This window comes from Sander lucioperca, chromosome 2, assembly GCF_008315115.2.
Source record: "Sander lucioperca isolate FBNREF2018 chromosome 2, SLUC_FBN_1.2, whole genome shotgun sequence".
Classification (NCBI taxonomy): domain Eukaryota; kingdom Metazoa; phylum Chordata; class Actinopteri; order Perciformes; family Percidae; genus Sander; species Sander lucioperca.
The window spans coordinates 13449309-13474796 of NC_050174.1; the positions used below are offsets into that span (position 1 = coordinate 13449309).

Here is a 25488-nt window from a genome sequence, read left to right on the forward strand (position 1 = left end):
CATACTTTACTATGAAATTTTTATCATTTTTTCGACATACTATACTATGACATTTTTTCATAGTATAGTATGTCAAAAAAGTGATAAAAAAAAGTCATAGTATAGTATGTGGAAAATGGTGATGAAAAAGTCATAGTATAGTATGTCGACAAAAAGTGATAAAAAGTTCATAGTATAGCATGTCGACAAAATGTGATGAAAAAGTCATAGTATAGTTATACAATAAATCTCCTGATTTAATTATTTTTTATCACTTTTTTCGACATACTATACTATAAAAAATTTTGACATACTATACTATGACTTTTTCATCAAATTTTCCGACATACTATACTATGACTTTTTTTATATACTTTATATATAAATGCTGTTTTCAATGTACTTATATATTACGTGCTTCAGAGTCTCTGTCTTATAAGTCCTTCTCCCTCCCTGGTGGTTTTAAAAGTGGCCTGGACACACTACTGCACTTGAACAATGCTGCAAAGTATACAGCCTCAGGAATGAAAACAGTTTAGGGATGTCTGTTATTTCATTAATTAATTGCCATTTTTTTACACTAAAACTGGCAAACAATCTCAAATATGTCATTTAAAGCCACCCTATCTTTCAGCTGTTGCAGAGAGAAAATAAAGCAGACAGATTTCAACAATAACAACTTTATTATCTTCTTTTTTCATTATTGTGTCTTTGTCATTTAAGGACAATGTTATACAAGTATAAATTAAGGGAGAAAATACACAATTTAAAAAAAGAAGCAAAACCTCAGTTGAATCCGCAGTTACACCTGAATACACCTATGTATATTTGGGGGGAGTAATATTCAAGGCAGGTCAATCACCTTTGACCTTCTGTACCAGGCCGCTGATGTGATGTGTCTCATAACTTTCATCATCATACAGATTATTAACATCCCTGTCTCACAACAAAGCTGTGAGTCACAGTCTGAGAAGAAGCAGGTTTCAGTTTAGACAAGGCAAGAAAAATTTCCTCATCTTCATAAGTTTAGTTTTGCCTCCAAACTGGGAAGCATCGAATGAGAAGGAAATGTGTGCCACACATGCACTCAAATCAAGCACATTATGCATAAAAAAACAGAATGAAAACACTTACATAAGAATAATGGCACCCATGAGAAGGTAGAAAATAAAAGCGTAAAAACGAAGGCTAAAAAAAGTCACACCATAGTGTATTAAGTGAAATGAAATGAGAGGGGGTTGACATTAGAACCCTCCCAGAAAGGGAAGCCAAATGAAGAGTTTTTTTTTTTACTCTACAGTACACTCTCCACATACACTTTGGTTGTTTTTTTCCCTTCTGCATGAGGCAGACAACACTTCTGTTTAAAGCAACAGCCATGTGCTAACACATTTGCACCTCACTGTGTTAGCTGTCCGATAGTGTACAGGCCCTCGCTGGGGCAACATCAGTAGGAAAGTCACCATCAAGTACTGAGGTCACATTATTTGGAAATGCACTGATTAAAACATATGATGAGCTCTCTGTTATCATTCAAAATATAACATGTATTCTAAAATATAAAATCATTTCAAACACAATATATTTAAGTATATCTCTAATAAATTCTTTACATTGATCGCTGAGAAAGGAAATCACAGACTAACTTTCCATTTGTACAATTGCTTCACCACTATTCAGCAGTGATGTCATGACTGTGCATGATGATACAGAATTAACTGTACAATTTTCAAAACAGCAATAATGAAAAATGCAACAGTGTCCATTCTCATATGTGAAACCCTTGATATGATTTTAAGCGTACACAACCTATATCAAAAGCTCGTATCTATATACGTGCTTAACGATGTTTGAGTCTGTGTGAAGTGGATAAACAAGAGGAGAACCAAAGCAGTAATTAGTGAAATTACATTTTGGGAAATACACTTATTCCTTTATTTTCATGCCAAAAGTTAGATGAGAAGATCTTCTCATCCAACTTTTGGCAAACAAAAAACTGAAAGTGTGTTTCCAAAAATATAGAATTATTCTTTGAGCATGTCAAGGTATTAACACCTTTTATGTAAATGGTTAAAAGAGGCATATTTTGTGCAAAAAAAAGCATCAATCATCATTCATTTCAATATTAAATCATTAATTCACAGATGATTCTCACAATTTACATTTTACCAGATCATTTTATCATTCTTAACATCTTCACTCTATTTGAATATTCTATGTGAATTTATTCATTTTCTAGTGCATTTTATACTTCTTTATGAACTGCACATCAGAGGAACTGCCAGATGTGTTGACCGATGAAATCATCACTGAACCACGGTTACTAATGTGCTAGTATCAAGTACTCTATAAAAAATATTTTCAGTGTGTTAAGACAGTTTTTGAAAGTATAAAACAAGAATCTGCAGCCAAATTGAGGGTGCCTCAGAGTTAACATCCATCAGAATCAATCTGGATTAAAAGTTAAAATTACAGCAAATCCATCAGGCTCATTCAGTCAATTTGTTTTCAGAGTTGGACTTTACTGTACAGATAACTTAATACTCATATTAGTATAATTATTCTTCATTTTACAATATCATTCTTTTATCACAAAATATTCACACAAATAGACTAGATGGTAGATACAATACCTCCAGCCTTGGATTCTACATTCCTAACAATAATTACAAAAAAATACTAACTGGTTTTCAAAACAATTGTCTCCGTAGACGTGTAGTGCACAGGTCAGGGGACTCTTTCCCTTGTTCAGTCAATTAAAGGCAAAAGACTAAGAGTTACCTTCGTGAGCTGATCCCAGATCAGCGTGTCCACAAACACCGAATGAAAGGACTACACATGTGAGCTGTGTTGAGCTGGAGCGGCAGCTGGGGGGATTCATCTGTGGCTGGAGCTAATTGCACAGAGGTGTGATACAGGAACCAGCCCTGCCCCCTTTCAGCTGAAGCCACACTGGACTCCTCAGAGAAACCGGTCCAGTTTAACGTGCTGTAGTCCAACTGGAAACTGAGCTACAAACTAGTGACTGATGGAGGCTGTGGAGCTAGAAACAAAAGTAGTAGTAGTACCAATATAGAAAACAACATGTTCCTGTATGTACTGGGTGGTAATCACCGAATGTCTCAGTGCTTTGGTGCAGACTTAATACTATTTTGTATGATCACTGACAATGATGCACTGAATATGGTCACTAAGGATACGATATGTTGGGAGAGCACCAGAGGACAAGGTAAAGTACATGTACAGCGTGAAATTTTCTCAACATCAACACAGAGATATGTACTACTTACCTATGATCTACCACAGTGAAAAGTGCTTATTTAGTTCTTTGATGAAGATTAGAGTGATATGGATGTTCAATGTGTTACTGGTGCAATTGCACTAACGTGTTACAACTAAAGGACTCACTACTGCAGAATTGTACCAATCAGAATCACAAATGGAAGATGTCTGAAGCATGTTGAGATGACTAAAATGCATTGAAGCAATTTATATTCAACATATGAAATTAATAAGCAGCCATATATTTTCTCTACATGGACTCTAGTCTAATTGACTAATTTCTAGAGGGAAACTCCCAACATTCACACCAAATAGAATATATTTCTGCACTGCTGCATATTTCATCAGTTCAGACAAGCCAGCCTCTGCCGTATAAAAAAAGATGGTTTGCCCAATCAAATGTTAGCTGTTGGTTATGGAAAGTAAATAAGCATATTAATAAAAACACACAAAATATATAATATAACCATAAAATTGTGAAGTAATCCAATATATTTTTTAAAACACAGCTCGTTATTATTTATACAGTTGTATTTATTCTTTTTAGCAGTTTTCACTTCAAAATGTACTTTTTTCCTTTTTCTCAGTGACCGTTTCACCACCAGCCAATGACATACTGGACCTGGCTCTGCCCGGTTTGTCTTGATGAAAAAAAAAGTAAAATAAAACTGACTTGCTGACGATTGTGAAAATAAGCTGCATTAATTTCATACAGTATAAAGAGCTGAGTAAAAAAAATGCATTGCATTATCTTACTAGGCTATGTTACCTATTTGTCTGTAGTTATTTATGTGAATATTTTTTCCTGAATGTATTTTTTATTTATTTAATTTTGAACTCTTTGTGTCTGCATAATTGATAACATCTATTAGATAGAATTTTCCAAACAACATTTTTAAGCCTTAGCCTCGTCCTTAAGCAACTAAAAGGGGCAAATAATGAGCACCTGAAAAAGAAATAGGGAACTAATTTAAGATATATATAAAATAGGCCTGCCATAATCTCAATTATTATTAAATTAAGGATGAGGACACTTTTCTTGTAACTCCTGAAAAACTGACATGTGTTCAACACTGTTCTGCGTCTATGTGCCGGTTTTTTGTCCCTGTTAGTTGTCAGTCTAGAAATGTGAGCTCCTTTGATATGGGTTTCTGTCCAATCAGTAAAAACTCTTAAATGGGGTGAAAACAGAAAAAGTGCATTGTGAATTAGATTTATTGAGCACCTGATTTCAGGAGTGTGCAGGTGCCTTTATTGTGTGGTGTTACAACTCCAACACCACCTCACATCCACACATGATCTCAGTGCTGTTTCAGTATAGTGTCAAAGACTCAGGGAACGCCCCTTCTTTTTCTCGATAGTAAAAACAGAGTGAGAGTGTACGTTTGGAGGTAATCCGAGAGTGTGTGAAACATACACATTCTCATGCTCAATAAAAGGTCCACATGGTGCTCATAAGCCAGCTAAGCCCCATTGCTGAAGGACCAGAGGCAGAGCAGTTCCCTGTCCGATGAGGTTAGGAGTGATCCTGGCAGAGTTCCTGGGTTAGAAGATGTTAGGACACATGCTCCAGTCCTGTCTCTCCTTCGCCTCCCAGTAACCTCCATTGTACACAAAGTTTGTCTCTCCAGTAACTGAATCCCTCCTCTGGTGAAACCACAACGGCTGGTAGCCTTCGTATTCTTTACCTGCAGGAAGAAGCACAGGTGTTACTCAATCACTGTCATTTAATCACACTCTAGTGGAAAAGCCACACTTGCAGGCAATTCACTGAGCAATCAATTTGCCTTCATACATATGCATGTACAGCGGAAGCAATCAATCGCTGTGCACTGCATTTGGGATAGCTCCAAATGTGAACCGAGCTCAATAAAATACATATGAGCACGATGTGTGCAATGCAAAAACCTGGATCGATCACGGTGAATGGGAAAATTATAATCACAGTTTTGGAACTCCCTCGTCTGAATAATTCATCTGCTCCTTAGTACACAAACCAGTCAAAAGAGGGAGAAATTGCAGCTCAGCAAGCTGGCTAGAGGAGTGGATGTGGATTTAACTTAGATGAATAAAGCATCTTGTACTTTTTCAAGTAAATAAAACAAAGTAAACAAATAAACAATTTTGAATCTTAAATCATACAGTAACTTGTTTACTGTTGGCCAGTCCACCGGAAAAGTGCCCACAAACAATCGAATAGACAGGATGGCAATGTAGTGCAAATGAATCACTTGCTAATGTGGCTTCACCATAGCACATTAACAATACTTGATTTTAGAGTTGTATATTTTATTTCATGTTACATATTTCTAAATGAAAATGTCACATGTATCCAGGAAAAAGTCATTTTTTTCCTGAGTTATTTTCTGGAGAAGTTGACATGAGAAGGGTATCATGCAGTTCCCAAACAGAGGCAGACCACACAGAGGACGGTGTGTGTGTGTGTGTGTGTGTGTGTGTGTGTGTGTGTGTGTGTGTGTGTGAGTGAGTGTGTGTGAGTGTGTGTGTGTGTGTTTGAGTGTGTGGGGGGAGTGATGCACAACAGAGGGACACAGGGCAACCCCCACTCACCAGAGTCATAATCACACTCTGACCACCAATAGAGGGAGGAAAAGAAAGACAAGTCATGGGTACATCAAATACAATCCAGCCTACGCACAACACACACACACACACACACACACACACACACACACACACACACACACACACACACACACACACACACACACACAGGATGAACTGCTGAGTTCTCCGTAAAGTTCAGTCTGGCTTCTATTGTACCGAACCTTTTGTGTTAAGACGTGCTTTCTGACCTGCAAAACTGTTGTACCTACTAGGCTCTAAATACTACGATACCCATGAGCCTCAGTTGCATTTGCTATGGAAAAGATGCTAGCTAGAGTTGTTAATCAAAGTCGTGGTGAATTAAAAACACATTATTCTTGCAATTAGGGACAAAACATAACAAAATTACAAAATGCATCCAATTGGCCCAGAACCTGAAAGTGAACTGATTAAACCTACTACTAAATGTTTGAAGGTCACTGTAAAGCATAATCTTTACCCAACAGAATTTCAGCTCTGTGATTAGATGTTTCTTTTTCATAGAAATGCATTGGGCTGTTAACTTCTCTCCTTGTGCTTATGTACAGCATCTTTTGTCTTTGGCTTTTTAATAAAATAATAATTAAGAAAACTGACATGTTCTTATTTAGTTGCTTATCTTTTGTACTGATAATTTAACGGATATAACTCTAATTTCATGCCCAACAGTGCTCCAACTGTCACCTAACACTGTCAAAGCAGACAATGAATGTCACTTTTACTACAGAAACCCCCCAAAACTCCTCCCGCTCGAGACTCTACGTTCTTCCCTTCTTTATCATCCCTGCCTGTCTCTGTGGTTTACTCATTAGCTCTTTGCCTATCACACACCACACCTCCTGTTCTCCTTTTCATACCTTCATCCACAGCGTCTGAGGCCTCCGCTTCCCTCCTCCTCCTCACGGCTCTTTGTTTCTCCTCTAGCCTCTGTTTTTCTGAGTTTGCCTCATCCCATCGCCCTTCCTCCATCAGCTTCTGGTCTGGTCTCAGACGGCTGTCGGTCAGTCCCACTCCTTCCTCCGGCTCGTTCAGGGTTAGTGCCAGCGCTGAGAAATAGTACATGTTTTCAGCGTTCTCCCTGAGAGAGCAAGAGGAAATTAAAGGGAGTTACACGGTGGGATGCTGTACAATCAAAGATATGGACTGAACATTGCAGCTGTTATGCTAACTCATGTATTGCAATGTTCTGCCTTATGAAGCTAATGAGACTTACGGGAGAGGGTATTTCTTCCACAACAGTTTGGGGGACAACGTCTGATAGACCGTCTTCTGCTTGCCCTCTGATCCACTGCCCCCTCGGCTGCTCTGAATGATCTTGGCACTCTCAATTTTATCATCCCATGTACCAGAGAGGATGTAGTGAGCCTGGCCTTCACTGTCTGCCACCATACCTGTCACCTGGAAAGAGCAAAAGGAAATAAAAAAACAGACTGCAGGGAATGAAGAAACTAAAGCAAGCTATCTTTCTGCGAGTCCAGATGTATCCCTTTCCTCCTAATGTTAAGGACAGTCCCCTAGGTAGGGCAAAAGTAAATCTCCTTTAGCTTATCCCATATCAGTCACTACCAAGGAGGGCAGCATTGTGCCCCATTTTTAGATAATTGGTACGCCTCCAAAGGAGGTTACCTCACTGCAATGTGACCTCATATATCGTGAGCTTCTTCTATATTACACTACTGTAAGTACAAATATATTTGTTGGCACTGTCCAGCAGGAGGCAGCATCAGACAAATTAACCCCTCATCGTATGACGTCATGCCAAGATCTGATACATAAGTGTGGAAAGGAAGCATTTACCTTCCGTGGAACATCCCTGGAGAAATAACTGTAGGGAGAGAATTTGAGTTGACAGGTCTCCTTTGTCCTGTGATTCACAATCTCAATGTCCCCTGACTGCACAAACAGACAGAAACAGAGTGAGACAGACAAACACACAGAGAGAATTATAGCATATCAACACTATTACCAGTGTGTTTACAGCAGAGACAGAAAAGTATCCTGATTGATCCTACGATGTTATAGAAAAATACTTTTTTTTTTAAAGTTTTCAGGTGCTTTAAAAGGTACCATGTGGAGTTTTTGACAACTATTGGTGCTGCAGAGCAATGTTTTGATGAACAGGTCCCCATATTACTTGCATGAGGTCACACATGCATCAGGCCACTGCTGAGGGCCATGCTGTACCTTTTAAGTCTCATAACCTGTGACACACAGTTTGATGCCTTTTGTGGCATCTAACAGCCATAAATTTAAAATCTCATGGATCATAATATGCAGATGCCATATAGATCACCCTCCCTGGTTTCACCTACTGTGCTCCTGACTGCACAGTCTGCCACTGGCTGGCAGCAGATAAAACAGGAGCACTATAGTTTCCATAGTTTGACATGGACTTGTTTGGATGACACCGTTCTGCACCAGAGTGGCAGAGTGATGTGTGGAGGTGGTGGGAGAAGGCAAAAGTATTGAATGCAGAAGGCAAAACAATAAAAAGTAAAACTGTGTAAATATTGGTGAGACTTTTTCTTGGTTGATAAGCTGAAGTTGGAAAGGGAATTCGTATCAACGCAGAGGTGGTATTGTTTTTGCTAGACTAGTACCTCAAACTTACAGTACATGCCAATAGCCAAATAACCATAACAGCGGTGTATATTGTCACACAATGTATCCAAAAATAGCACAAGAAGAAGAGCACAATACAATGTAATCACAAAATGTAAACACTGGGGGTTCCAAAGTATTAAAAAATAGGCTTTGCAATTTTTGTATGAGGTAGGAAATGCATTGAATACATTAGTTAGTGTTTTAGTGCAAAATGCTGAACATACACAAAACTCCACAGGTTATCTTTAATCACATACATCAGCATGAACACTGCCAAAGAAATGGCATAAATATCCAAGAGAAACAGGACATTTGTAAACAATTCAATATTAACAACTCATTATGCTAATAATAACAACTCAGTGCTGATATTCCTACAGTAGTCTGTAGCCAATATGTCTCCTTATTCCACACACCAATGGAATAATTCAGAGATGTACAGTAAGTGAATCTGCCATATTCTTCTACATGTCTTCTTCCAAGGTTACACACACAATTCTGCACAGGCGGATAGACAGACAGACATGCAGATGTGAAGCCTGCACCTCCCCCTAAATAACTGGGCCATCTCAAAGAAAGAAGAGGCTGTTATTTTAGGGTGTTATTAGAGATCTAAGCTGAAGATACAGTATATCCCTAGAGATTGTGAAGCTTCTTATTTATGTGCTGTAAGACCTATATTTCTTTCTTCACAGCATTTTGCTCTGGTTCATACACTACCCCTGCAACACGGAAGGAAAAAAACATCTATAGGCTACTGGAGGGTCAGAGGCATTAAAGGCAGGGTTGGCAATGTTGAAAAGCTAGCAAGATTTGAAAGTAGCATCTCCTCGGGGCTCTGTTTAAACGAACCGAACCGCACACAGACGTGCACGAGCGTTGCGTCAGTGCTTCAGAGCAAAGCGGAGAAAGGACCGCAATTTTACGTCATGTCTTATTCACTGGTAAGCAAACACCTAATGTTATCATACCGAATGTTTTAAAACAAACATGACTACTGTTAGCAATGCGGCGACAACGCGCATTTAGCTCAGGCTCGTACACGGGAGGGGTTGAGTACGCGCAGCGGGGCAAATAGGTGTTTCATTGGTTCTTTCCAAGCAGATCATGAGGCAGTGATTGGTGGGAGTTTTTAGAGGATTACAGCAGCTACAGATGACAGATGTTTTTCGCTCTTTTTTCAGAGCCCATAAGTTATTTATTGCTGTCGGGATGTGGGTTTGGAGCTGTGAATGAATGGTTACCAATAAGAGGTTCTCACAAACAGACCTGGTCAATCCACAGCTTGCCCACAATGATGTTGTGCACTGTTGAGGTGACCTTTCTCCACACATAGTGGTTCCCACTGGAGTGGAACTGTAGGTGAATAGCACCTGAGGAGAGACAGGGACAAAAGGCTATAAGAGAAAGGAAATGTCACAGCTGCTTTGTTACCAATCTGCAATCCTGAAAGTGATGTATTAGACTGCATTGTGTTAGTGTTAGATTGGAGGTTTGCTTTTGTGATTCTGTTGTGAAGATGGTCAATTCTACCTGCAGCAGCTGAAAAACACATCATCTAACACATGTATGGCCCTGTGCTCATGCAATACATTTCCAACTATTTCCAGTGTGACCTAAACCTGAAGATTGATAACATGCATTTGACCATAAACGCTTTCTATTACATAGGACCTCACAGCAGGCATATGACGGGATGAGAGAGAAGACAGATAAATACCACTGCATCCCTTTTGCTGGACCTGCATCTATCAAATCTCTCATTTATCTGAGCCTACAGACCCCAGACCTCTCTGCCGTCCCAGTGCAATAGAGAGCTCCCTTTATACCCATACTTTATGTATGTGCCAAAGGGTTATAAAACCCTCCTGATTCATTTTCACACCCTCTCCTCTGGCTTTAGATTGTGTGGGAGGCAGCTCAGTCGTCTACTGCTCTCAAGTGGGATGTGGAGTAAACTCTGCCTGGTATTTGGGCTGTTAAATTTGCATGATGGAGCCTTTCTTTACACATATAGTTTGTTTGCTACCCACTTAATATAAAATGTCTTACCCAGAGGCATTATGGAGAGGTATTTGCCACGGAACTTGCTGGCGATGGTGATTTCCTGCCACAGGGTCCAGCCTCGTTGGGAAATCACATGATGTGCAGCTGCAGGGGGGTGATGGCTCACCTTAGAAAAAAAGATAGACATAAAGGTAAAGTATATTAATTTAGGCAGCAAACAACTTCTTTGGAGAACACAGGCTGTGTGGCATGTGTGTGCATGCACATCAGTGAGTGTGTAAGCAAAAACTCCCTGTGACCATGCTGTTACCTGCTCACACAGCGAGCGGTAGCCAAACTCCTCTTGTCGATCGAGCTCGTAGGTCTCGCCCAGGAGGGGGTTGAAGGGCTTGGCTGTTCGGTGGACCGTGGTGGAATAGGACGAGACGGAGAAGGCAGCAACCAGGCACATCTGCTCCAGGGAGGAGTCGCAACGTGCTGCCTTGTCCAGAAGCTCATGATACTCCAGGTCCTCTGTGAGGCGCTGCAGCATCGACAGAGGCTCGTTGAAGTTTACCTGAATGGGCAGATCAAGAAGACGTGAGACACACACAGATTTATGTTAACCAGTCAGCAAGAGGGAGGGCCTTGCCTCATACACTTACAGGCATGGGGATTTTGGAGAGCTCCTTGCCAATGCAGTTCTTCATGATGCTCCACAAATTGAGGGAGTAGTTGGGCTTGTCTGGGACATGAGTCCGTCTCTGTCTGCGGGGCTGCAGCTCCTTCCCTGACACATCATTACAGCTTGGAGACATCTGGAATTAGGTGGAAGGGAAGGGGTACAGGATGAGATGGTGTTCTTTTAACTTTATGTGAAAAGCATATTTGATACAAGTTTGATAAATACTTTCAGCTTCATGGACAGCTTGGCAGCACATCATCAAGTGGAGACAGAATGACAGAGCGAGTAATAGACAGGGGGGAACAGAGGACGCAGATGTGTGTTAGAGAGAGGAAGAAGCAAGGGAGAGTTGAGGGAGAGAAGTGCAGATGTTTGACTAGTAATTAACATTTAATGGAACGACGCAGCTGTGTATCTTTGGCACCACAGGGGTGACAATGACACTGCGGGACACACACACACACAGATAAAGGCTGTGTGTGTGTGTGTGTGTGTGTGAGATGACTATAGGGTAGGAAAGGGGGACTTTGAGAAAAGTAATTAAAGAGGGTGATCAATGAGCTGTGAGCTTTCCAGCGGCACAAATAATTCTAATTTGAGATTACAAAAGTCAGCTATGTCCACAAATGTCAGTGCTTTTAAGAAGACAGACACCTACATGGTCGTCCTGGTTCCAGTGATTGGGCTGACCTCCGCTTGCTCCGCTCAAATTACTAGATCGCCTGGAAGAGAATGAAAAAAATGTCAACAATGAGCACTGGACATACTGTATAATCTCTCTCTCTCTCTCTCTCTCACACACACACACACACACATGCTGCAGGAAAGCAGACAGGGGTAAGAGTAAAGCAAACAACACTTTGTAATGTGTGTGTGTAGGTTACTGTAAGTTGTCACACCATGAACCATCATCAGACACCTGTTCAGAGTCAAATTTACTATTATGACAAACTAGAGCATCCACAGAAATGGTTTATTACACATGTGATAGACACATGTACACACATGTACACATGCAGACTAAATATTAAAACTCAAATAAACCTTCATCCCTGTATCTGTCTTTCAGTTGTCCTGCTGTTTGGCTAAATAAAGAAAATATGGATCCCTGTGTGTGACTGACCTGTGCTGTGTGTTCTCAGTGGCAGTCACTGTGATAAATTCAGGGGAATCCTCCATGGCATCAAAGTACTCAGTATTCTCATCTTCATCACTCGCCTCTTCTTTGTGCAGCCTCTCACTCCCTCCTGTCCGCACATATACATTTGTGAGTAAATGCAAACAGCATCCACAACTAGCAGAACCATCACATGGTGGTGAGTTTGTGTTTTAACAGAGTTTAGGAGAGAGCAGCGTGTAATCACATACCCATGGCGATTAATCAGGGAATAATCAGCATAGTAAAATTGGCAATGTTCCTGCTGGTTAACTAGCCTAAATGATGCAAGCTCCTCAGGGTGTGCTTCTAATGTTCAGTATCCAACATTCATTCAGCACTTTCAAAAAGTGATTCCATTTTTTAAATGAGGGTAAACTATGACCTTCAGTCATTTGACAACCATCAATATGACCAAAATTTACTGTATTAAAAACAAAAATCTTTTTATATCATATTCTATTAAAACCATCATTAAATTAAAAGCATGATGCATTCAATGAATTTATTCAATAAAGATTCAACTACATCCTTGTCATGAACAAAAAAAAGGATTATGAAATGTTCTTTCACCACTCCAACTTTTTAAAAGAGAAAAGACTCCTGATAGCAGTTAAACACCAAAGTCCACACCCTTAAAACAACAACAACCTAGGTTGTTTTCCAGTGCCGTCCATATGACCAGCATGAGCCTATTCTGATGGTCCGCCTCCACGGTTAAGGTATAATCAAGTAAAAGCAACTTGTTAACTGTTTTGGAAAGATTGCCATCATGGTTAAAGGAAACCAACGTTGATTGTTGGTAGGAAAAGGAACTTGAACCACATTCTCCAGTTAGTTTGTTTTCTAGTTTTTTTGGGGGGCATTTTAAGCCCTTATTACAGACTTCAGAGTGAGAGAGATGACAGGAAATGAGGGAAAGACTGATCCAACCCAGTTGGACTCAAACTGGGGACGTTAGTGTTCATGGGAAGCATCTTAAGCCCTAAGCCATGGGCCATCCCATTCTCCAGTTTTAAAAACAAACATAAGAAAGTTACACCTCTTCCTGGTTTGGTAGTGCTGTCATTGTTTTTTGAGAGGGCAGTCTTACACTAAAGGTAAGGTCATGGGGTCACTAAAATGAATAGGTTTCTTCCTTCTGGAGGATGGATGTACACAAAAAATGTCGTGCCAGCCTGGCCATTGGTTTTTTTAAGACGTTGGTTATATGTAAACAAATAAATGGACTAACTGACAGACTCCACATGACCTACCGTGAAGGTAATTACCATCTCTAAATTAGTGATAATCCAAACCTTCTGACACAACTTCAAAAAACCTTCCTCAGCATGAGGACTGTCTATAATATAGAGTCTAAGGTCACACATGACTTTTAGCCAGTATAGTGAAGTCCACACTGAGGCCCACAGGAGTAAGTAACACACAGTCTCACCCTTGTTGGCAGTAGGGGCACTGGGTGTGGTGGAAACAAGCGTGGGTGCTTCTCGCCACGCTCGCTCCAGGCTGTTATGCTGCTTGGCTAGCTGCTCAATGGTCTCCTCTAGGTGGATACGCTGCTCTCGCTCATACTGCAGCGCCCTCTGCCATCTCCTGCTGTGAGTCTCTGCTAGGTCCAAGAAGTCCCGACACGCCTGGGGGAACACATGCACACAAGAACATAAACACACAGACAGCACTGAAAGTTTAATATCTATAATATAGTCTGAAATATGGATTTACATCTGCTACAAAAATCTGTTGTTCATAATTCTCAACAAGGTTTAAGATACTATACACTCGCTATGACTAACTGCTCAGATTTTTGCATTTAATAGGGATTTTGAAAAAAGAATGACTTCTTTTGGTTCCTGTTCCAAGTCTAGGTAACACCTTCTTAAAACCATTAAAATCATAACATTTTTATGCGTTACCTTTATTGAGGTCAACAGATAATACTATAATATATAAAATATATTTTTTCCTGACAGTTTACAACAATAGAGAGAGCATTGGGATGGAAAAAGATATAAAGAAATTTGTGCCAATCATTGTAATCAAGGCTATTTATCACCATTGTTTCGAGCAACCATCAATATGTTAATTAGCTGTCTGCTAAGCATTTACTGGGTCTCCCTGCTGTGTAAAATGTGCCTCGGAGCACAGAAACGCATAGAAAACATCAGTGAGTGAGTGATGAGCTATGGGTTAAACCTCTGATTGCATAGCAGACTTTATTTGAGTCCAGAGGGGGGCGTCATTGTTGCTGCCTTGCTTTTACTGCTGAGAGGTTACTTCAGATCAGACATATATTACATGTCAGCATTTGTCTGACAGCCTAGCCTTGTAGTGGTCAATGAACCGAAATAAGACCCCACTGCTGACAATGTGTGATGAAAATGTCATTGAGTCATTGGGCTGTCAGCATAGTGGGCCTCAAAGGAGAGTTTCTGAATAATCACTTGGAAATTGCTTGATCGCAATCAAGCTTATTCCTAGCATTTTGTGGGGGCTCGTCATTGTCCTTCCCACATGAGTGATTACATATGGTCTTTCGTCCTGTTGAAAGTTTGCTTGAACCAATTAGATAAAGTTGTGGTTGCAGGCAGCAAGCTTAAGGGACAAATGTCGGTGAGAATCAGCAGTATGCAGTATCACTTTGCGGCAGCAGGAAGAGAAAGACGGATGCAGTAACACCTGACTCCTTCCTTGATTTGTTTCCAGACAGCATGATACCTCTTTGTGAAAAAAGTGTTTTCAGTCCCTGTCCAAATGAAGGCTCTCTCTCACACACCCTTCTGTGATTGCGCACCCCAACCCCTCCTCCACACATTTGCTAGTAGCCAAGGAGGACACGGAGGATTAAAAGATCATGATGGACTCTTCAGAAGAGGTCATTATTTTCACTTGAGTTTCTGCACGCGAAAGACACCAGACGACACACTCTTCTGAACATAGCCATACTGAGAAATACTGAGAGTTTTGTGGAGCTGAATCTTGTCTTAATTAGCTTTGTAGCAACTCATTTGACAATGGCTTGAATGTAATGAGCGTTCGTTAATATCAAAAAGTTACACACTAAAGCTTTAAATCTAAAAATGTATCGTTGTTATACCATAATAGATGGTACTTATTTTTTTTTACTTTATTTAATTTTAAGATAGTAAATAACCATATAAAGTTTACTTTATCCTGATCAGAGAGTAAGTGGCATGTTTGATAAACACACGCAGTCATGCAATTATTATAAATGTATTTAGCTTCATAACAAACTAAAATGAAAAACCTTGATGTGTTCTCCAGCAATACTCATTTAGATGTTTGAGGATATAACTCTCTTTTGCTCAAAACAATGTATGGAAATCACAAAATATCTGACAGTAAAAACATCCAACCAATCTCTTACCTCCAGCAGTCTGTCATGAAGTGTCTAAACTGCAATGTCCGAGCCTCCGTTTAAATGTTAGAAGTGCATGTGATGTTGTGGTCCACTTCCTCAGACATAACCATGATATGAAACTCAACACCCACTTAAAAAGTATAAAAGTTCCACTTTTTTATGCTGACTCTGGTACAAACGCAGACTGCATGTGACTTCCGTTGGGGGGAACATGGTTAGTAAAGGCTAAGACAAGTGAATGGGCATGCAGAAGGGGATTTGTAAGTAGGAGGTGGCATCAACAGATGCCGGTGTCAAATTAAAAAGTCTTGAATGAGTGATGTAGCAAAGAATACAATGAACTTGAGTTAAGTTTCATGTGATTAAATCACACAAACATAAAGTGGTAGGTGTGTAAAATGCATGTACACACAAACTGGCAAAAGCCTGGATTCAATGACACACGTGACAAGTTACATCACAACTACATGAACTAATGCAACCCTCTCCTCAGGCCAGGGTCAGATCACAGAGAGCATGCAGTTGTGTCTTGCCATTATGGCCTCCTTCATCCCTCAACCCCTCCTCCTTTACTCCCTCCTTACATGTAGCCTAATTTTATTTGGAACAGCACATGAAAACTACAGTTACATCCAAGTAAATGCCATAACAGTGGCTGAAAATATGGCTGCAGAAATCCAAATACTCATATCTTGCGCTGCTTTCTGGTTTAAAGAGAACCCTTTACAATCCCAAAAATCACTACAGGGAGTTTGTGGCAGCACTTCTTTCGCACATTCTTGGCAAACCTAATGGCATTTTAATGAGTTAGGCAATTCAAGTGGGTCTATTTCATTGCTTGTCCAGTAAGTTTCAATTTCCCATACCAATTAATAAAGAAAATGGATGGCAGAGAGAAAGAAGATGCTCATTATGTAACGGCCTTTCATATAATTTTAATGCAATCTTGATCTTACTTATTTCTGTTAACAAGCTGTATTAGCACATACTTAAGCATATTAGGAGTAATAATTTCCTACTGCCTGTTTTCAACCTAATCTTACGTCAAAAGACTTGCAGTTTAACCACGACTGAATCTGACTAAGTATTTAACACCTTACAGCCAGACATTTCACAAAATGTCAGGCGGGCATTATAGAAAAAATAAACATCCACTGCCACAATAATAAACAATTCTATCAACAAAGTGATCGAGAGAAGCGGGAAGAAAACACAAACCTTGTGCGATTGTCTGGTTTTAGTCAGAGCAGGTTTGTCTGTCTAACTGTAGTCCAGAAAGCTCTGACATTCCTCACCAGGCAGGGAGGGCCAAGGGTTTGAGAGGGGGGAACAGGGGCTATTCCTGTAGCTGCTGCTCCCCCCCCACCCACTATCATATCTAGTATCACTCCTTTAGGACCTCAACTCTCCCTGAACTCTCATCCATGACTAAGTAAGGGTTAATGCCCAACGAGGTGTCATTATACTGCAATATGTTATTTTAGAAAAGTATTTTTTTGTTCTTACTGAGGTTTCTATTCTTTTTTTGAATATTTTTTCTTGTAAGCGTTTACTTCAGAAATCATATAAAATAATACTAAGGATAGAGTTTCACATATGTTGTACAGATTGTAAAGCCTTTTGAAGAAAAATTGTCAATTTGTGATTTTTGGCTATACAAATTGACAATTGATGTTGGTATTCTTAACAATAAGTTAAAACTGTATTAAGGTGCTGGGGAGGATGGCGCGGCCAAGCCATTGTTGTTATGGTTGCAATGGCACTGCAGGGGGAAAGCTGCCAATTTTCCACCCTTCTGAAGCGAGTCATCCAGTGGAGATTCACCGGCGGGTAAATGCGGACCTCCGGTTACTGCCGCCATTCATCTGCGTGTACGGCATACAGAAAATCAACAAAACTTTCCCTTAAGTTACCAGCTAGCTTGGTTGGTATAACACTGAACAAGACATGTTTCGGAGACCAAATGTTCCAATTAACGTTGATGAAGTGAAAACACACAGTGATAGGATCAAAGTTTACGATGAAAACATGGACAACACCCAAAAACAACTTCACAACTATTTTTATGTACACAGTGCCATGGATACGCATTGCTAAGCCTCTGTCATGATTGACAGGTTGACTTGTAGCCACGCCCCTATAGCATCCCCTGCTTTATGGTCAATTTTAAAATAAATTGGACCATAATTTACAAAATGAACATCATGCTGTATTGAAGAAGACTTGGAAGTAGCAATTAAGGCCATAAACTTATTTTGATAATGTTTATTGTAGTAATAAATCAAGTGAGAAGTAGGGTAATTTTCAAGACTTCTATGGAAACAGACTTCTTTCTGCAACCAGTGAAGTCGCCCCCTGCTGGAAATTAGATAAATTGCAGGTTTAAGGCACTTCTGCATTGGCTTCACTTCTCAGGCCTGGAAGCTTCCATTATTTTTGCAGTCTATGGTCTGGAACTACTTCTCTAAGCTCACTGACTCTCGTTTAAAATGCCACACTTTAAAGTGATCTTATCTTTCATCACTCACTAACCAGGGCATTATAGATGACTGGCATTCCTGTCACGTTGATCATGCCAAAGCATGCTCACTGCTGCTGTGTCTTGGAGGCTGGTCTGTCCCAATTACTTACATTGATCATAGCATTAGAAGTGATGCGGAAGAGGGTGGCTCGCTCATTGACTGCCTTGATCTTCTCCCCTCCTTCCACAGGGACTTTCAGACCCTCGAGTTCACTCAGGGAACGTTGCAGGGCTGCCCCGTGCTTGGCGATCAGGTCATTACATGTGCTGAGGTCATCAAGCTTGCTGACAAGTATCTTCAGGGTGCCCTGAATCTCGCTGCGGTCCGACTGGGATGTAGGCTCTTCGTCCCCAGAGTCATCTGAAGGGGAGAGGCAGAGGTCAAATATACACCATTTTGAACAAGAGACGATTATTGGGACTTGTACACCAATCATAAAAGAGAAGATTAACAAAGATTATAGAAAAATATAGAATATTAAAAAAATATAGAAAGGTTTTTCTTAGGTAATTTTGTGCAACATATCTAACTGTATAGCTGCTGAAACGCAAAATACATACAGTACACACCCTTCTTATGATAGATTTCCCAATAGAGATAATGGCAAACAAATATCCACCTCCTCTACTGCTGAATGACCTCCGCTGACCAACCAAAGTTACACAACTCCTAAAAATGACAGCCATAGTGGCCACAAAGTATGCTTTGGTGTTTGTGTTTTAAGTGTTGTTTATTAAATAATGAAAAGACAAAAACATGTTGAAATCATAAATAGACAAATTAAGTACATTTAACAGTGATTTACCACTGATGAAATTTGGGTTAATTACACCTGTTAGTCAGATTTTACAGATGGTTTCATTTGATACACAAGTACAACCATTAGACAGTGAAGCAAATATGACTGACTGACTGTATGCAGAAATCCTCAGTAGCTTATAAAATGTAAATGTAAGCTGTATCAGGGCATTTGAATACATACAGTTTATCCATACCCATGAGCCCTTGTGGTAGCAGCTGCCTTTTGACTATGATGTCACTAAAGAGAGGTTACTCGAGTTTAAAGAGAACATATGAGAACAGTGTTGCAGCGTCAGCCCTAAATCGCTCTCACACTCACACTCAAAAAGACAGAAGTATACCAAGGGTAAGACCAAGGTCCATAAACAGCCTTAAGACAATGTAAAAGGAACAAATCCAAGAAGAAAACAGAACTCCTGGTTTTCTGAACTAAATTAGAAATATTTGCACCTGTGATTCAAATCTATATTTATTCACACAGAAGAATGTTTACCAACATAAAAGTATCCCAACAATCCCACCAGAGGACTGACATAAAACTACTGCTAAAACGAAAAGAACCAGACAAGAAGAAGAAGCAGGAGGACATGAAGACAAATAAGGAAAATTAGGACAAAGAGGACACTGTTTATTTCAACAAGGACAATATATTTAAAAGTCCAATATGTAATATATTTACTGTAATAAATTCAAAAATTACCCCAATGCGTCATCAGATATTAAAGACCCAGTGTGTAACGTGTTTAGTTGTTCATTATCAAAATCGGTGTTGCCCGTTCACAAACTTGTCCTTTTTCATGAATATTAACCACCACCATCAATTCCAAGTATTCCTTTTGGCTTGAAATTTTACATTTGCATTCACATGAACTGGGGTAGACGCTCCATAGTCATGCACCATCTTGAAATCCGTTAGCCGTTAAGGGACATATAGGACATACTGCTCTGTCTTTCGTGTTTTCGCTGTCATATGATAAACAGACAGGTGCTGCTAATGGGTATCATAGCTTCCCGGCCCCAGCAAGTTTGAAGAAGGAAACATGGAGCACCACACGTATTCAAAATCCAAATTTCAGTAACAGCAGTCTTCTTCTTCGCCCAGAAAAACAAAAACGATATTGAAAAGAGCAAAAGACCGGCTTGTGAAGCCTACCGTAGCTGAAATACGTACTTTGAACTGCGTGGTGTGAGAGAGTTGACTGCGATAGATGATCTCAACGCTAGATGGGAGAAATTCCTACACATTGTAGACACACGACCTTTAAGGAAACATGCTAAGTTGAAATACTATCTTTTCTGACAACAATGCTAATGGCAGTATGTTCTCCTTTTGAAATTTCTGTTCCGTGACGGAATTTCTGTTTGTGTTTTGGCCTATTTCTTGTTATCAACTGCCCAGTTTGACAACCAGGCCGGGTTGCCAGATATACCTGTAAAAACTTGGAGATGGATTCTGCCTGACCTAAAAAAAACCTGCATGTTTCTAACAGTTACATGACCAGAGACGTTACAAACCCCGGGTAAATATTGGAGATGTATTTGAAAGATGGAGACAGTTTAGAGCCCAAAAGGACGCCGAGTTGGCTAGCTAACTGTCCTCCTGAACAGGTAGCTAAGCATTAGCTTCAGGCTAAATAATCACGGCTACAAGGGACGGGCATTTTATGTCATTTCAACATTTGAGTACTCACATTGAATTATATAGCTAGAGTACCCGAGTTGGTTACTCGCAAAAACAAATTGAGACACAGCCAATAAAGTGATCCCGACTGGTCCCGGCTAACGCCGCCATGCTAACCCTGCTAACTGCTAACGTTACCAGAGGACCAGGCAAGCGCGCCACGGCTGTTTACAACATGTAGCCTGTTCAGCGGCCATAGCCGACAACGGTGAGTTAATTTAAGCCAAGAGAGGGGGGCTGTAAATCGGGAAGAGAGGACCGTGAGTTTGCAGTGTGTTTAGCAATTGTTGCCGTAATTCTAAGCCAATAAAGTGTGTTCAGTCGGGTGGAGAGGACGGCAAGGTAGTTTTATTTTTAGCGGTTCTCACCATAATTCTAAGCCGAGGAAGTGTGTATGTCTGTCGGGTGGAGAGGATGGCGAGGTTGTTCTGTTTTTAGCGGTTCCTAACGTAATTCTAAGCCGAAAAAGTGTGCCTGTCAGTTGGGTACAGAGCTCCACGTGAGCACGGGCTTTTATGACTGTCAATATAGCCAGCATCATAGCAATGCTACTCTGCTGTGCTGTGAAGTATGTCTGGCTATGTGACACAAGTGTCTAGAAACATTGTTGTGGATGCTGTGGTCTCAGCCTGGCAACCTCCATGAACTTCGAGTCTGGGGAGGAGGGGGCAGGGGAGACGACCATCTCCAGTATTTTGAATTTGTACTGCACTAACTATTTTAAACACTAGCTGTATTACATATTGTTTGAGTGCATAGAGACCGTCTCTTCACCCTGCTGACCATGTCTAGAAACTGCTGTTCTGCTGTCTTCTACACTCCACTGTACAGAGCATGCTTTGTCACATTGAAAAGGTCTGTTATGTAGCTGATAGGAGAGACTGTCACAGTCTTGGTGAGAGGCAGCACTAAAGCAACACTTTCTTCTAAGAACATGGCAGCTGGCTGTGACCTCCCAGTGGAAGAGACTATCACCCTTGTCAAGCCTATTTACACCATGCAAGTATAACATGGATCTCTGCGTGGGGGATGCTGGTAGCCTGGCAGTCTCAGGAGGACTACATCATGTACCAGCAATATACTGAGTTAAATTTGACTGTGACCTGCTTTGGCCGGTGAAATGGCAAGCTCCAATGAGAAACAAGCAGCACAGAGATATCTCTGCAGTGGACTCATTAAGAAAAGCTGGTGCTTGACATCCAGAACATTTATTTTTGTCAAATGCAATGGCACCACAGTAATATGAACAAGTTCCTCTAAGTGAGTAAAATTCTTTAGTCCTAGTTTTTGACACACTAGTCAAAGGAACCATGACAGCGTAAGAGTAAATCCTAACAGATATACTGTACAATATATCCAATATATATTTTTGAGAGTTAAAAAAGTCTGATGCCAGTGGCACAGCAAAAACAGTCAGTTGGTCTGTCTGCATGTCCACCACTTTGACTCAAGACTGTAATGTCTATCAAAACAACTATTGGATGGATTGCAATGAAATGTTGTGAAGGTATTCATGGTGCCCAGATAATTAATCCTAATGACTTTGGTGATCCCCTGACTTTTTATCTTGCGCCACCAAGGAGTTAGATATTTGTGTTTTTAAATAATTGTCTCAACAACTTTTCGATGGATTGTCATGAAATGTGGCTCAGACAGTCATGTCCTCCTCAGGATCAATTGTAAAAACTTGGTTGTTCCTGTGACTTTTTATCTAGCACCACCTTCAGGTCCATCCATCCATCTTCTTCCGCTTATCCGCTTATCAGGTGGTTCGGGCATCCTTACCAGATGCCCGAACCACCTCAACTGGCTCCTTTCGACGCGAAGGAGCAGCGGCTCTACGCCGAGCTCCTCACGGATGACTGAGCTTCTCACCCTATCTCTAAGGGAGACGCCAGCCACCCTCCTGAGGAAACCCATTTTGGCCGCTTGTACCCTTCAGGTCAAAATTGTAATTTGTCCAATGGTTTAGTTTAAGAACAAATACCTGAAAAACTACTTACATTCTCATCATACTCTGCTGTAGTTTGGGTTTAGTGCTAATTAGAAGATGCTAAACATCAAACTAAGATAGTGAACATGGTTACACTAACACAACATTATACCTGCTAAACATCAGTATGTTAGCATCATCAGTGAGAGCATGTTAGCATGCTGATGTTAGCACTTACCTCAAGGCACTGCTGCTAGCATGGCCGTGGTCTCTTGTTTAAATTGTCACAACCAAGTACAGCACAGTAAAATGCTCATTACATAGTGACAGCAACATTGCCTATACTCCGAAGTTGATACACATATTATAAACTACATCTGGCCAATAATAATAGCAATGTCAATATATAGGTTGGGCTCAGAACAAACAAACCAAGATTACAAAAATAACCACAAAAGACAATATGTGTTTAGTAAAAGTCTACTGTACTTTAGCATCACATATAGTATATTGATCATAAATATTTGGGGGTGAAGTCCTCTTATCTAAAAGGTAAAAGAACTAAGATGAGTGAGGGAAGAAAGAAACCAGGTGAAGGTGTGCAAGGGGAAGAAAGAGAAAGTAAGAAAAACTCTCACCATGTTTGCATTCCTGGGCATCCATTTTCACCCAAAGGTAACCAAAGTTTAGCCAGGAGGAAGCAGCACACACACTGAGCCTCAAGCCTCAGAGATAATGTGTGAACATGTTGAAAAGGCTTTCCGAGAGACAACTGTCTGGCCATTAGAAGGAACAGACCAAAACAAAACAGTCCAGCCAAAGGTCAACCCTGCAGTCTTACAGCTACAACAACCCCTATAGGGAACAAAGATCAAAAATCCATCCACCCACTGGCCAGCAATAGAGTAGGAATCAAATTATACTGAATTTCAATAAAGTCACTGTTCAAGAGACAGGCAGCTGCAGTGCAAAAGAAAGCAATAGACAATGAAAGAGGTGAGTAAGTCCAGAGAGAGTCTGAGAGGATAATGAAATAAGCCTTAGATTGATAAAGTGTGACTATGGCAGAGGAGCTTTAAACAGATAACATTAAGTTAGTTGACAAATTGATAGGTATTTTTGAACTTCCTCCCACGAGGCAACGATAAGCCTGCCTCAAATCACATTTGATTGGATAAATGTATGTATATGCCCCAGAGTTCAAAATGAATCATCCAAAATATTATAACGTTTTACAAGATGAGAAAAGAGGAAGTTTCATGTAAAAATACATTTGACATACATTTGTCATATGATAAGAGCTAACAAAACAATTGACACAATGACACAGAATTAGAACTGTGTACAGTACATCTGAAATGCCAGAAACCAGCAAATTGTTTTTTTGCAAACTTCTTGCATAACAGGCATGTCTATACACAACAGGCCATTGAAGTGAAAGTTAGGGCGCATAACCCCTTTGGCGACAGTAGTGGTTAAAGTGAGGTTGGGTATTTCATGGTTTGTTAAGAGTGTGCAGGGTGCAACAACTTCAGTTAAAGGAAGGACATAATGTGTCCTGTCATCAAGTTTCTTCAAATTCTTATATGCTGTGGATCAATACGGAGCAGACGGAGAGTGATCATAGTAACCCCCCTCAATGAATTTAAACGACAGCATGAGACTATTTTCTGTTCTGAAGGAAAACCAAGGTTACTGTATGGCAAATTCACTACTGACTGAGCTATAAAGAAAACTCAAACCAGTGCTCTGCAACATATTTTCATTTGAGAGTGTGAAATTACCGAGCAGAGTCTTCTAGATAACATTAGGACAATATGCAGTATGTTAGATGGACACTGGGTGGTGTTTGGACATTTCAGAGGTGCTTTGCAGAAAAAAATAAGTGTCACATGGGACATATGCACATGTATGTATATGTTCCTATGGAGAGCATTGAACACATTTTAAATAGCAGTGGATTGACTCAAGATGACAACTATTTCCAATGTTAAATGATGATGTACAGTTAGGGCGTTTAAGTGTAAACTAAAACACATGGCTAAGTAAAGACATTTGCAGCACTGCAGTGAAGCCTTGTTCCTATTATTCACCCTCATTCTGCCAATGAGTTCAGCAGCTCTAAGCAATGCCACTTAAAAATAAACTGGCACATGTACCGGGGCACATTTGTTAAGAAGGGACTCTGCTTACAGCATGTCACCTGCAAATCTAATTATCTTTCCTAAACCTCACTGAAACAAGTTGTGAGCTGCAAGAACAACAATTTGGCTGTTGGCTCTACTGCACAGACACCCTTCAACGACAAAGAGAAACCATGACACAAAGCTTTCTTCGATCTAAAATGAAGCCTCCGCAAGTATGTCAGAAATGTCCTTTCTGTAATGTCCGTTTGGTTTACTGAGCCAGATCCATATAGGATCGATAAATGTCAAGCACTACCTGACGAGTTTGACTACTGGAGATGAAAACCCTTTAAGCTAAACATATTCCATCAACTGTATATCGCTCACACCTGGAATAAAAAGTGAAGGCTGGGTTTTACAATACAACTGTGTCAATACATATCCTATCTATGCTGTCTGTGCATCAGTGTCACTGCCTAGCTCGCCCCCTCCCATTTCCAACCCCCTCTTTCCCAACAGCAGTTGTGGATGGATGGCTCTAAGTAGTGAAGTCGACACCACGAGGCAAGGCCAGGAGCCCATTACCACGCAAGTCATGCCTCAAGAGCGCTCTACCTTGCCCCTTCCCCCACAGTGCACCACCTCGGAGAACGCCCTGCATCGACACAAATGCACATCTGTTTTCAGTTCCCAGCATGTTTCTACTGAGCCCTCCTACTCAAAAGATGAGGATATAATTTAAGCAAA

The 25488-nt window shown here is 40.4% G+C and overlaps 1 protein-coding gene across 5 annotated transcripts in view; it reads right to left on the reverse strand.

Moving 5' to 3' along the window:
* Nucleotides 1–643: 643 nt before the first annotated feature.
* Nucleotides 644–25488, reverse strand: part of si:ch211-106a19.1 (uncharacterized protein LOC561797 homolog) — a 55923-nt gene continuing 31078 nt past the window's right edge. For 3 of the 5 annotated variants that reach the window (XM_035993046.1, XM_035993052.1, XM_035993056.1), the window contains 13 exons: nucleotides 18310–18560; nucleotides 13735–13933; nucleotides 12267–12390; nucleotides 11802–11865; nucleotides 11124–11276; nucleotides 10790–11035; nucleotides 10525–10645; nucleotides 9742–9845; nucleotides 7666–7761; nucleotides 7082–7266; nucleotides 6726–6946; nucleotides 5833–5850; nucleotides 644–4949 (listed from right to left, as the gene is read on the reverse strand). In XM_035993046.1, the coding sequence (XP_035848939.1) occupies nucleotides 4807–4949; nucleotides 5833–5850; nucleotides 6726–6946; nucleotides 7082–7266; nucleotides 7666–7761; nucleotides 9742–9845; nucleotides 10525–10645; nucleotides 10790–11035; nucleotides 11124–11276; nucleotides 11802–11865; nucleotides 12267–12390; nucleotides 13735–13933; nucleotides 18310–18560 (1925 nt within the window). In that variant the 3' untranslated portion in view covers nucleotides 644–4806. The remainder of the gene's footprint in view (nucleotides 4950–5832; nucleotides 5851–6725; nucleotides 6947–7081; nucleotides 7267–7665; nucleotides 7762–9741; nucleotides 9846–10524; nucleotides 10646–10789; nucleotides 11036–11123; nucleotides 11277–11801; nucleotides 11866–12266; nucleotides 12391–13734; nucleotides 13934–18309; nucleotides 18561–25488) is intronic. The other 2 variants (XM_035993050.1, XM_031308655.2) reach the window with 2 other exon arrangements.